Source organism: Engystomops pustulosus, chromosome 2 (assembly GCF_040894005.1).
Source record: "Engystomops pustulosus chromosome 2, aEngPut4.maternal, whole genome shotgun sequence".
Lineage (NCBI taxonomy): Eukaryota > Metazoa > Chordata > Amphibia > Anura > Leptodactylidae > Engystomops > Engystomops pustulosus.
This window is the reverse complement of record NC_092412.1, coordinates 80,405,980-80,418,915: the sequence shown is the minus strand read 5'-3', so window position 1 is coordinate 80,418,915 and position 12,936 is coordinate 80,405,980. Positions and strand designations below refer to the sequence as shown.

Below are 12,936 nucleotides of genomic sequence, written 5' to 3'. Positions count from 1 at the left end.
TGTAGGCTATGGGGTTTGGACCCAAATTTATTTCATAGGTTAAAGTACTGTACTCTGCTCCAGGGGCACGAATCAGGGCAAATGGTGCATTGTCTGACCCATTTCCGCTATTCCGTGGCACGAGGCAGGATTGTCCCCTAGCTATTGACCATTTGGCAGCGGCAGTGCGTAACTCATCAGAGCTCAAGGGGTTCAGATATGGCCAAATGCATAATAAAATTGCACTGTATGCTGACGACGCACTGCTATTTTTGGGTGACACTGGCCGTCACTATCCGTAGCCAAGCGTCTCCCAGACCAATTCGGGGCTATGTCTGGCCTTTTGATAAACTGGCACAAATCGGGTATAATGGCACTAGATGTGGTGGATGATGATTCGACGCAGCGACCCTAACCATTTCTGTCGTAATTTCATTAGAATATTTAGGGATATGGGAGTCCGCAAGCCCATCTGATTTTGAGGAGCTAAATCTCGTCCCACGACTAGACGCTGTTAAGACAAAGATTAAAGCATGGTGCAAGTTACCACTATCTGTTGTTGGACACTTAAAACTTAAGGTGATAATGCCCCAACTTTTGTACCTTCTTCATAATGCTCCAGTTTGGCTACCTCTCTCTAGATTCCACAAGATAAATGCACTGTTCAAGGATCTGATTTGGAGTAGAGGCCACCATAGAATACGGCTGGAGACACTGCAACACTCTAAGGTGGAAGGGGGGCAACGGCCTGTGAATTTGCGGCACAGATGGGCTTTTATAACACCCCCAGGAGAACTTCTTGCTTATGAGCATAATTTTAAAAGTTGGTTTTAGAAGCAAGGAGGCCATGGAAAACAAATATAAGAAAAGTACCACAGTCACAGTGCCTAGGTCTTTGAGTCAGGCTAAATACAAAAAACCATGTGCCTCACGACTATGTGCTTCCATTTAATGTCCCCCAATATGGTCGTGTGCACATAGCTTAAGCGTCCCTGGTTTATTGTGCCGGATTTTAATGGTAGATTTCCTTTAACCTTTAAAAAGCACATTTTAAAAAATAATCAAAAAAATTCTGCAGTGGTTTCACTGTGTTTCCCCAATCTACAGAAAGGGAACAACAATCTAATTTATAGGAGCCCAAGTGCTGGGACACTCACAGATCCCAAACAAGGAGCCAATGTTTCCTCTAAATAATGAAGCTGCAGGTAAGCATGTTTATGCAAGTTATGGAAATATCTGAGTATATTGCTTGCTATCCTTTCAACCTCCTCTACAAAGGTACCAGACGTGGGAGATCTATTAGAGGAAAGAAGTCCCCCGTTCTCGTGATTGGTGGGGGTCCTAACAGTCAGATTTCAGACATCAGATTGCTATCTCCTATGCTGTCAATCAAACTTGGGAAAACCTCAACTCCTTTGTCATGTAGCAAGGATTATTTTGGATCTTGAATGTTAGTAAAGGGATGTTGGATTTATTACAGCATATTCTATTTGTTCATAAGAGAGATAGCGTCATGTAAAAGCAAAGTAGTGTCAGGATATTGTACAACACTTTCCTGCACCTACTTCATAATGGTCTCTTCATGCTGACTGGGATCCGAGTGAGTTATAGAAGAAGGGGTCATGAGTGAAAGTTCAAGCTGCTGCTATAACTAGTAATAGGATCACACATGGTCCTCTTCACTATTCTGCATCCCCACCGTAGGGACAGTGTTATCCATGTCTTCAGCAGATCCTGCTGCTTGTTCTCTCAACTCCTAAGAGCATGAACCAACACAATACTTGGCAAAATCAAAATGGTAACTACCGTATATACTCGAGTATAAGCCGACCCGAGTATAAGCCGAGACCCCTAATTTTACCACCATAAACTGGGAAAACCTATTGACTCGAGTATAAGCCGAGGGTGGGAAATGCATTGGTCACAGACCCCCCCCCAGTATATAGCCAGCACTGCCCCCAGTAGTATACAGCACTGCCCCCAGTAGTATACAGCACTGCCCCCAGTAGTATACAGCACTGCCCCCAGAAGTATACAGCACTGCCCCCAGAAGTATACAGCACTGCCCCCAGAAGTATACAGCACTGCCCCCAGAAGTATACAGCACTGCCCCCAGAAGTATACAGCCGTGGCCCCAGCAGTATACAGCCGTGCCCCCAGTAGTATACAGCCGTGCCCCCAGTAGTATACAGCCGTGCCCCCAGTAGCATACAGCACAGCCCAGAATAAAAAAAATAAACTTATATACTCACCACCCCGATGCGCAGCGCTGCTCCCCCGATGTCATCGCGGCTCCTCTTCTGGCTTCCCGGCTCCTCTTCTGGCTTCAGCGTGCTTCACACCTGGATTTGGGGATCCTCTGTCACTCATCCTTGCAGATCCTCTCCAGTTTCCCCAGGTTGGATGGTGAATGTTGGTGGACAGCCATTTTCATGCCAGGGCTCTGGCTGGTACAGTCAAGAATGGTCATAGAGTTGTTCAGAAGCCACTGCTTTGTTATTTTAGCTGTGTGCTTGGGGTCATTGTCTTGTTGGAAGGTGAACCTTCGGCCCAGTCTGAGGTCCAGAGCACTCTGGATGAGGTTTTGCAATCCAGGATATCACTGTACTTGGATGCATTCTTTTCTTCAATTGCAACCAGTTGTGCTGTCCCTGCCCCCATAGCATGATGCTGCCACCACCATGTTTCTCTGTTGGGATTGTATTAAGCAGGTGATGATCAGTGCCTGGTTTTCTCCAACCATAGAATGGGTTTACAAAAATATTAGACACTTAAAAATTAAGACAGAAATCTGCTGAAATGTGTTCACACTTCCTCTGGTCCTGTAGCCAGGCTGTTTCTCCTGACAGGGGTGCTATAGCGATTGGGGTCATTAGAAGGCAGCCCTACAATGACATTCCTTTCCATAAAATGGCCACAGATGGAGAGTTATGTCATCTAACTATCCTTTAGCAGACATACATACACTCTTCTTTTTATAATATATCGAAAGATATCCTGCTTCATTCAAAAATAAGACACCCCCTGTAAATAAGACCTAGTGTAATTTTTTTTCAAGCTTAGAGATATAAGGCCTCCCCTGAAAATAAGACCTAGTGACAGTCATTGCTATAGCCCCCCCACACCATACATTATTATTAGTAGATCTTTTAGACGCTGCAAGAGGCTGTGACATGGGTGAAAAATTCATGGGAAAAAAAATCACTGACAGTTGTGTTGCAAATGCATTACAACCAGCTACATGGACAAGGAGGAGTCATTGAAGGAACTTGCTAAACATGAGAGATTGGGGCCAATGATTCTAATATAAATGGAGTCACAGGTAATTCGCCATGAAATTCAGGGTTTAGAAAGTTAAGGATGCTAGAGAGATTTATGACATAACAGTCTTTAAATTAAAAAAAACATGCTTTTTGTTCATAAATACTAGGATTGTTAAATGTACAAAAAATGGAAGAAAAAAAAATTAAAAAATCAGCACGAGCAACTGTTAAAGGTGAGAAAACTTCATCAGAGCTTTATTAGTTACATCTTAAAAAAAGTGACATCACAAAAAAAAGGGGGGGGGTTGAATCTGGTGACAATTTTTTTGCATTGTCACTTTTTTAAAATGTGACTAATAAAGCTCTGAAGTTTTCTCCCTTTTAACAGTTGCTCATGTGGATTCTCTTTTATTTTTTGAATATTTTGACCTTGGATCCAGATGAAGCAGTTATTCCATCCAGCACAGCCATAACATGGGATGTACCATTGGAAGGGTGACCACACACAAAAACACTTTTTTTCTGATTGTTAAATGTGCCATAGATTCTTATATGTGGAAATAGAGTCACAAGACATTCTTGATGGAGTTCAGATAGTTAAGCTGATGTATGTGATGGCATGACACATACAATATATTAAAGGGGTATTCCGGGAAAATGAACGTCTGATACAAAAACCCATAGTGCTATAAATAAGTGAATGTAACAATACTCAATGCCATTAGTCACAAAATGGAGCTTAAATAGTTTGATATTATGATTCACAAAATGTTATGTCATCTCTAAAGTATGCAAAGTAATCACCAAGATGGCCGCCACTGGAAACTACAAGTCCCAAGATCCTTTAGTTCTCAGTAACTCCTCCTACCTCTTATGCTCTGTTCCCAGTGATGATCTAAAAGGTTTTCTTGCTCTGTTACCATAGTAATGATGTGTAACTGCCATCACCACAGCACTGGCCATACTGGATGCAACCAACCGAATACAGCCAAATAAAGTGGTGATCCCAAGACATGCCCAGGCAGGTGCAGGACATGTGATGTGGACATGTGACCTGCGGCCATCTTCTGTCCTGTGTCTGCTCCACAACAGACCGTGCGGAGGAAATAAATGGACTGATTAAAGGGCCAGTAGCATTTTAATTCTTCATTACAGTCTATGTCATCAGCATTTTCTGCTAAGGGGAGCAAAATTTTAAATAACAACTAATTACATATTAGCTTATATTTTACTGACTCATATGTATATGAATTATGCTGATTCCTGGAATACCCCTTTAATAAACATTTTTTTTTAACAATAAAATGTAAATTCTTGTTCATAGAAAATAAGTCCTAGCGTACCTTTAGGAGCAAAAATTAAAATATGACACCGCTTATTTTTGACGAAACATTGTAGATAGATAGTAATGTGCATATAAGCAGGATTTCTGAGTAAAATATAGATTAAAATAAATCTACCACCAGGATGAAGGATTGTAAGCCAAGCACACATAAAACATAAAACTCTTTGAGTGTGAGCCCTGTGATACAGACTGTAGCAGCATGTCCTCTTGTTTGTCTACTGTTGTTGTCTAATTAAGAATTCATGACAAAAAGCCATTTCAGTGAAAGCATGGCGAAAGTGCAGGTAAAACACTGTAACCAAATGTTTTTTTTACTTTAGTTGCAAGGAAATATAATGACCTCACTTGTCTATGTCGGGCTTAATCGTACTTATAACCAAATCACTAGAGTGCCATCATTATCCAGTTAGTAGCTTGTGGTTTTACTGTTTACCAGCAAATGCAATCACACTAATGAAATATCCTCAGAAATCTTCAAAAGACTCTTATTATGCATGCAATGTCTAAGCCGCTCTGTACACTTCACATTTGTGCTGAAAATATGAAAGCTATTTCCAGCTAGAGATGAATACTTTTATATTTTGGAATCATGCTCATGGCCACCTCAGAGTATGACAAGGAGTGTGTCACGTAACATATCATGTGACCCCAGCACCTTGTATACAACCAGGTTACATCCGTGTGTTTGGTGGTGTATAGGGTGCGTCCATGGGACAACTAAATAAGACAAATAGTGGAATAGTATAACTACTTTTTCACCGTTTGTATTCACATGTCTGTGATGACACTGTGTTGTAAAATAAATAACTGCAACAATAAAATTCAGCATAACATATATAGCAGTGATGGCGAACCTTTTAGAGACCGAGTGCCCAAACTGCAACCCAAAACCTAATTACTTATCGCAAAGTGCCAGTACAGCAATTTAACCAGAAAACTGACGGTTTAGTTTAGAATCAATTTACACAGGACTGTCTGAGCTTGGATTCCAGCTGTCCTATGCGCACTGAAACGCCACTTTTACACCATTTTACATCACATAAAAGAGTAATCAAAAGGTCACGCAGTCCTCAAAATGGTAGCCATGAAAACAATGGCTCATTAAGCAAAAAAATCACCCCTCCCCAGCTCCGTGCACTAAAGTTATTAGCGTCACAAGATGGCGAAACTATTTTCTTTTTCGTACACTGTTTTAATTATAGAAAAAGCATTAAAGCACAATAAAACCTACAAATCTGGTCTCACTGCGATAGGACCGAACCAAAGAATAAAGGACACAAATGATTTGGAGCGCACAGCGAAAGTATTAAAATCCAGCTTCCCAGTACACGACATGGAATAATAAATGAGAAGTAAAATATGTTATGCAAAAAATAAGCCCTCACACAGGTATATATAAATGCACTAATAAATTTATAATATAATATGCATATACATAAATACATAAATAAAAATACATATGTTACTTACTCTTGCTCAGGTGTCTGTTGTTCCAGGGGGGGGTTGCAGCATCTGGAGTTCGGTTCAGTGTGGTTATGAGGCATGAGTTCCAGGGGAGGGGGTGATGGGGGGCAGTGACCGGAGTTGAGCGGGGGGGGGGGGGGGGGGAGTGACGGGGAGTGAGAGCGGCCGGAGTTCTTGCGGAGGGGGGGGGGGGCGCCGGGTTGCGGTAGCGGGCATAACAGGCTGGGGTTCGGGCGCGCGGGGGGGGGGGGGGGGCTTGTGGTAGCGGGCGCAGTTTGTGCCGTGAGTTTCGGCCCGGAGTTGCGGGCGGAGTTTTATGGGAGGTGCGGGAGCGGGCAGGATGGATGCGCTGAATTAAAAAAATAAATACACTCACCTCAGACTCGTTCCTCCGGCTGATCACTGCAGCGCACACGGAGTAAGGTTGCCCAGCGCTGGCAGCGTAATGACACCATTACGCTGCCAGCGCGGGGATGCTTACCGTCCTGTGCGCTGCAGTGATCAGAGTGACAGCAGGCAGTGTCAGCGCCCTGCTCTGTCATGGCTGTTAGCAGTATCGGAGCGCAGCTCCGATACTGCTAACAGCCATGACAACCAGGTGTGGACAGTGGTTGTCCGCACCTGGCAGTGGTTGGGAGGATGGGGCGCGTGCCAGCAGTGAGGGCTCTGCGTGCCCTCTCTGGCACGCGTGCCATAGGTTCGCCACCGCTGATATATAGAAAACGATAAAACAACAGATAAAAATGGTAAGCTTTGTAATATACTTCATAAAGGAAAACTACTCCCCTGTGCCTTTTTTATGCTCCTTCTTTATCTACTAATGAGCAGTGTATCGGAATTCCAGGGTACCACAAAAAGATAAGAAAGCGAGCTAAAGATTAACTCTTTACATATCTAGAGAATGTTTCCTTTGATTTTCCGCTCTGAGCAAATTAGACACTATCGGTTTCCTTTATCTCTCAGCCGTCAGCGGATACAGAACAGAAATTCGATTTCTACACACTACCATCATCTAAACATTTGATTTATGTAATCTGGATAAAAGTTTAGTTAAAGTGCATCTTCCATATTTTTTCACAAATCAATAGTTTTGGTCATGTAGAACAAATTTTCCTTTTATCTTGATTTCCTATGTGTAGCAGTTTATAATTATCCTCAGTTTTACCTATTCCTGCAGTAGCTGTCTCCCGTGGATGCTCCAATTATCCACATGAGACTATAACGGATACAGAAATGGGGAGGTTGCTGCACTGTTCTAAAAAATCTACTACGCACTGAAAAGTTTTTTCCCATCAGTACCTCCATCCCAGTCTTTCATTTCGCAGAACCTTTGTTGTATATCTCTGAAACTAAATCTTCATCATAGACTTTTTTGCAGCAACCCTCATTTTCACCCATTTTCTGCTCACTAGACAGCATTGAAGCTTTTAACCCTTATTGCTCACTTCATACACTTCATGTAACCATTTCAAAGCTGGTTTCTACTACTTATTTCACACTCCATAGTATTTTGAAAGCTGTTAGGCTAGTAACTATATAATTACTTGAAAGAATCTCACTGGATTTACTGGTAAATTAATAAAAGGGGTATTCTCATTTTAGCAAATGAATGTATTTGTTTGTATTATAAAAAAGTTTTCCTATATACTTTCTGTACCAATTCCTCATGGTTTTTAGATCTCTGCTATAGGAAGCTTCTATGTTTACTTCCAGTGGACAGAAATCTGGCCGTGGTCACACAGGTACACAGCTCGTTATATCACACATCTCTGAAAACTCTCTGATATTAACGAGCAATGCACCTGTGTGATCATGGTCAGATAGTGTCTACTGGAAGTAAACATAGAAGCTTTCTATAGATGGTCAGCAAGCAAAGATCTAGAAAACCATGAGGAATTGAAAAAGAAAGTATATTGAAAAATTGTATACATTTTTATAATGCAAATGATAGCATTAATTTGCTGAAATGGGAATACCCCTTTAATGAGAGAACACAAGGAATCATGGCAACTGCGAGCTGCCTTAATTTGACTCTGCTTCAGAGAAGATACAGGAAGAGGTTAGTCTCTACCCCTTTCACTGCTGCTGAAACTATAAAATGCCATAACTCTGGAAAAAAGCCAATCAGGACAATCTGTATCAAACTGCAGTTTTTATACATAAGCCACGGAATTTCCCATTTAACAATTATATACTATACAGGCAGTCCCCGGATTACGTACAAGATAGGGTGCAGAGGTTTGTTGAATTTGTATGTAAGTCGAAACTGTATATTTTATAATTGTAGATCCAGACCAAAAAAAATTTGGGCCCAGTGACAATTGGAGTTTAAACATTTTTTGCTGTAATGGGACCAAGGATTATCAATAAAGCTGCATTACAGACACTTTACAGCTGATTATTGCAATCTGGGACTATATTAAAGCATTCAGAAAGCTTCACCAGAGGTCAGAGGGGTCTGTCTGCAACTCTGGGTTGTCTGTAAGTCGGGTGTCCTTAAGTAGGGGACCGCCTATATAGCCAATTTTATGTGTTCCATGGTTTTCTCCTTACTATCCCTTACTGTTCCATATTGTAATTTGTCCTGAATACATTAGGTCCGAACAAGGCTTCTACATAGGTAAAGTCAAGCTTGTAGAATATATACCTTTGAATACTTATAGTAGTTACTATACTTTTTGTTAGTATTTGTTTAGTTAGTTTTTGTTTAACTGTTATAAAAAACCATAAACATACATACATACATACATACATACATACATACATACACACACACACACAGATCGGTCCTAGTATTCTCCCACTGATGAAAGCCTGGCTTCAAAAGATATCCCACATTCAGCGTATTGTTGAAAAGTGGAAGTGCTAAAGAGGAACCCGTCATTGCGATTTGGGACATCAAACCACCTACAGGTCCATATGGATTGGTGGTTTAGTGTCCCAAATCGCCATTTGGTATTTTAAGGGATGCATTAAAAAAACCATCTCTATAATCACCTCATCCTTCGCTCCCTTTGGCGGCTGCCCAGCACCGTGGCTTCACTGTGCAAGCGCCCTAGGTACAGCACATTATCCCAGCTTCAAGGTCCATAGATGCAAGTTTAGGCAAATCTGATGTGGAAGAATTTGCCTATAACTTTAGCATGCTCCAGAAGATTGTGAGCAAGGCCACTAACTCATCAATGACTACTAATATTAATACCTTTAGGGGTATGTGGAATGGGATGTACGTAGACCTCCTAAAGGTGTAATATGCCATGTCCCCTTTTCTTCTTATAGTATACATTGAAAAGTGTTTTTAAGTCAAGTTAAAAAACAAATACATTATCCAACTTTAGTTAGTGAAGAGGTTATGAAATGCTGCCCTGAAAAATCTATAACTCTTCATAACTTTAATGTCAGATATTGTAAAAACAAAAATGTTGTAAAATTAAAACGGTATGGAATGCCGTCCATCCAGACACGTTAAAAGGAACCCTGTAGCAAAGCTTTGATAAATGCCATTTGCAGTGTTATCGAGTCTACTATTTCAACTATTTGTCACATGCGGCTGTAAATTTTCCTGAGGGCCAACAGCCTAGAATAGGTCGTAGAGAAAATCTACCTATCAAAGCCAGCACAGTGATCCTTTTACACAACACAAGATGTATTTGCTTCTTTATCTGTGGCTTGTCCTTGGTGTACTTTGTATACACAACATCCCATTGGCATCATCAGTCTGCTGTTATGAGTGCTTACCAAAGCTCAATATCACATGTTTAGTGACTGTCGCGTGAAAGTGTGGAAATGTTGTACGGAGAAATAAAGTTTACTGAACCCAAGGTTTGAGTAACTAATAACAAACAATATCAAAAACCAATAGTTGCACACTGCGCCCCAGTAACAAGCAGCCCAATGGAAGACCTGGTCTAGTGGCTTCTTCATCGGTATTAAAAAGATGCCGATCTCTAATGACTCTTTTTTAAAAAGGAGACCTGTCTCCATTATTTGGCTTTCCTAAACACTTCAATTCCCCATTGAATGAAGAACCTCTAATGACAATGGAACCTCTATTTTTTGGAACTATGAACAGTGCCTTATTCCTCCTTAAAAAATTACAATTAAATGAATAATTACTATTTCTAGTTAGGGTTATGTTTCTTTACAATCTTTCTTTACAATCCATATTGTTTCACCAAGAGGTAACTCAACATTTTAGTGTTGGTAAAAACTTTGTTATCAATGTATTTTTTAATTAAACAGTAGTCCTCAATCTTTTTGTCACCAGGAACCAGAAGCTAGTAAAAGCTTCTTGTCCAAGGACCAACGGGGGTGGCCCCTTTACAGTGCCAGGAAAAATAGCGTGCCATGCCCTTACACTGTACCCAACCTTTTATGTGCTCACTAAGTACTTTATCCCCAATTAGTGGCCCCTGTGCTAGATAATACCCTCTAAGTGGTTCCCATATAGCATGGTGCCCGTTTTCCTGCAGATCCCAGCTTAAAAAATGTCCTCCTTCTCACAGCTGCTCCTTAATAACGCTACCTTTATGTCAAAGAAAAGGACTTCCTGCGAGGAAACAGAGAAAGCTTTTTCAGATTAATACTGGTGGTCACCAAGTGTTCGGTCGTGGTCATGTGTTCCAGGGCCTGATCTTGGGCCACGGCCTGGCAGTGGGGTAACTTACTGAAACACCCTTTATTCATTCATATGTTTCAAGGAGGAATACCAGGAGGAGTGATGGCTCAAATGATAGTTATAATAATACATCTTCCAGGGGTACAATTATTTAGCAAAACAGATAAGTCAGAACTGGTGGAATGTGTCCTCTTTAAAACTACAATAGAAAATCTAACACAAAGGAAAGCCAGGATAATAACCATTATAAGACACATATAAAAAACCGTAAATAATCCATCTGATGAATACAAATATAGAATTATGCATTATAGCATTATGTGTGTCACAGAAACAAATGAAATTGAACTACTAAGCACCAAATGGTAATAGAAGAACTGTCATAAACTGTCCAAATCACAAAGTTGTAACTTAAAGAGAACTTGTCACTGCCTTTTTCATGAAAGCAGGTATTGACAGGTTCCCACAGAGCAGTAATAGGGCCCCCTTCTTTCCCCTAAAAAAACCCTACAACTCAGAATACTAGTAAAATGAACGTTGATGTTGATGAGGTTGCTAAATGTGGGAAGACAGGAGGAGCCGTTGACACGGCCATGGAGACCAAGCCTATATGACGACTTTCTGACTTGTTTGCTTAGATACCAGGTATAGAATAAAAGTTCAATTTACCGGGAGTTGAGGTTTTTCGAGGGAAAAGAAAAGGGCCCCTGTGCTATTAGAGCTCTGTGGGAACCTGTCAATACCCGTTTTATGAAAAAAGGTTGTTACAGGTTCCCTTTATCTCCTGTAGCTAAAAAAAATATCTGAAATATATTTCTGATACTGAATGTAACATTATATTTAGCTCTTCTTACCTGGGTACATTGTACACATTCATTGAAAATGACTGAAAGTTACACTGACATTCCCCATGACAATAGCTTCGCAGGGGAGATAGTTTAATGGTAAACAGGTATCTAACAACATGTGTATAATGTAGAGCAATAATAATACTACAAAAATATCTGCACTTACTGTTCTAATAACTGGTCATATTTAGCCAGGGCTTCACGTTCTGCTGTGACGGCTCGATCCTTTTCAGAAACAGCATTGTCTTTCGCTTCCCTCAAATTCCTAGAAAAAGACAAAATGTTCACTATCGCTAAGTAAAAAGAATTCATTATTACCATACATTGCCATAGGAAATGTATTATCATTGCCACCATTCACTTTGTGTCTTTCATTCTGTTTTATAGATGTCTATGCCTAAAGGGCCACAGGAATGATGTAGCACAAAGTCTCTTCACTGCTTTTCCTTGCACAGAGACAGACACCCCAAAACCTCCAGTGGGACACCTACCAGTCATAAAGTGATGGCACATGCTAGCAATACAGAATTATAAGAGGGGGAAACATTTCTAACACCGATCACTTATTGAGCGAAGAAGCAGAATTCTTCCTTCCGCTCATCCTAATGTATAAGAGGTATAGAAACAGATACAGCACTGTCTTGTTATAGGGCACATGTGTCTATTTATGACTACACTTTTACTGTTATGTAATGTTTAAAAAGTCCAAAACTCATTTCTTAATATATCTTTACAGTGATTGAAGCCACATTAGTTTCAGATACATAATGTTTGTAAATTCACATGCAAAATTCTTTCTATACTAGTAGAGGGGACATGGCGCCTTAATGTAGTTATATTCTCTAATTATATGCTCTGTATTGAAAAATTTCAATAGAAATTAACACATTATGTGACCATTCAATTTTATTGAGGTTAATAACAAAATAATGTGGAAAAGATGTAAATTTATATAAATGTGCAGACTCCAGTCATACCTCATAGACAGTAAACTCTTGTGACAAACTGTAAGCTCTTGTAACATATTTTTACTGTACGTTTGTATATATGCCCCATGACCTGTACAGTGCTGTGGATTATGATTGTGCAATATTAAGAATTTTTTTATTATTATTGCCAATCATCTAAAAACCGACAATTGTTTGTGATATTCAAGTTATACACATTAACCCATAAAGGGGGGGGGGAGCAGTTCACCTGCACAAAAACAGCCTGTGATGCCAGAGCACAGAGGGGCTCTGGTAACACGCTAGGGAGGGCGTCAGGCTCATGAGCATAATTTAAAAATTGATTTTAAAAGAGGCCATGGATAACAAATATAATAAGATTCCTACAGCCTGGAGCTATGGGTTAGTGTCCCTGGTTTATCACGCTGGATTTAAATGTTCGATTTCCTTTAAACTAAAGGCTTTAACAATT

The 12,936-nt window shown here is 40.4% G+C and overlaps 1 protein-coding gene across 4 annotated transcripts in view; it reads right to left on the bottom strand.

Moving 5' to 3' along the window:
* The window catches only part of PIBF1 (progesterone immunomodulatory binding factor 1), a 113,065-nt gene that overhangs the window by 72,544 nt on the left and 27,585 nt on the right, over positions 1 to 12,936 (bottom strand). For all 4 annotated transcript variants that reach the window (XR_011853117.1, XR_011853118.1, XM_072135332.1 and 1 more), the window contains exon 10: positions 11,684 to 11,782. Coding sequence is in view for 2 of the 4 variants with exons in the window: in XM_072135332.1 (XP_071991433.1) it covers positions 11,684 to 11,782 (99 nt within the window). In the remaining 2 variants the exon portion in view is untranslated. The remainder of the gene's footprint in view (positions 1 to 11,683; positions 11,783 to 12,936) is intronic.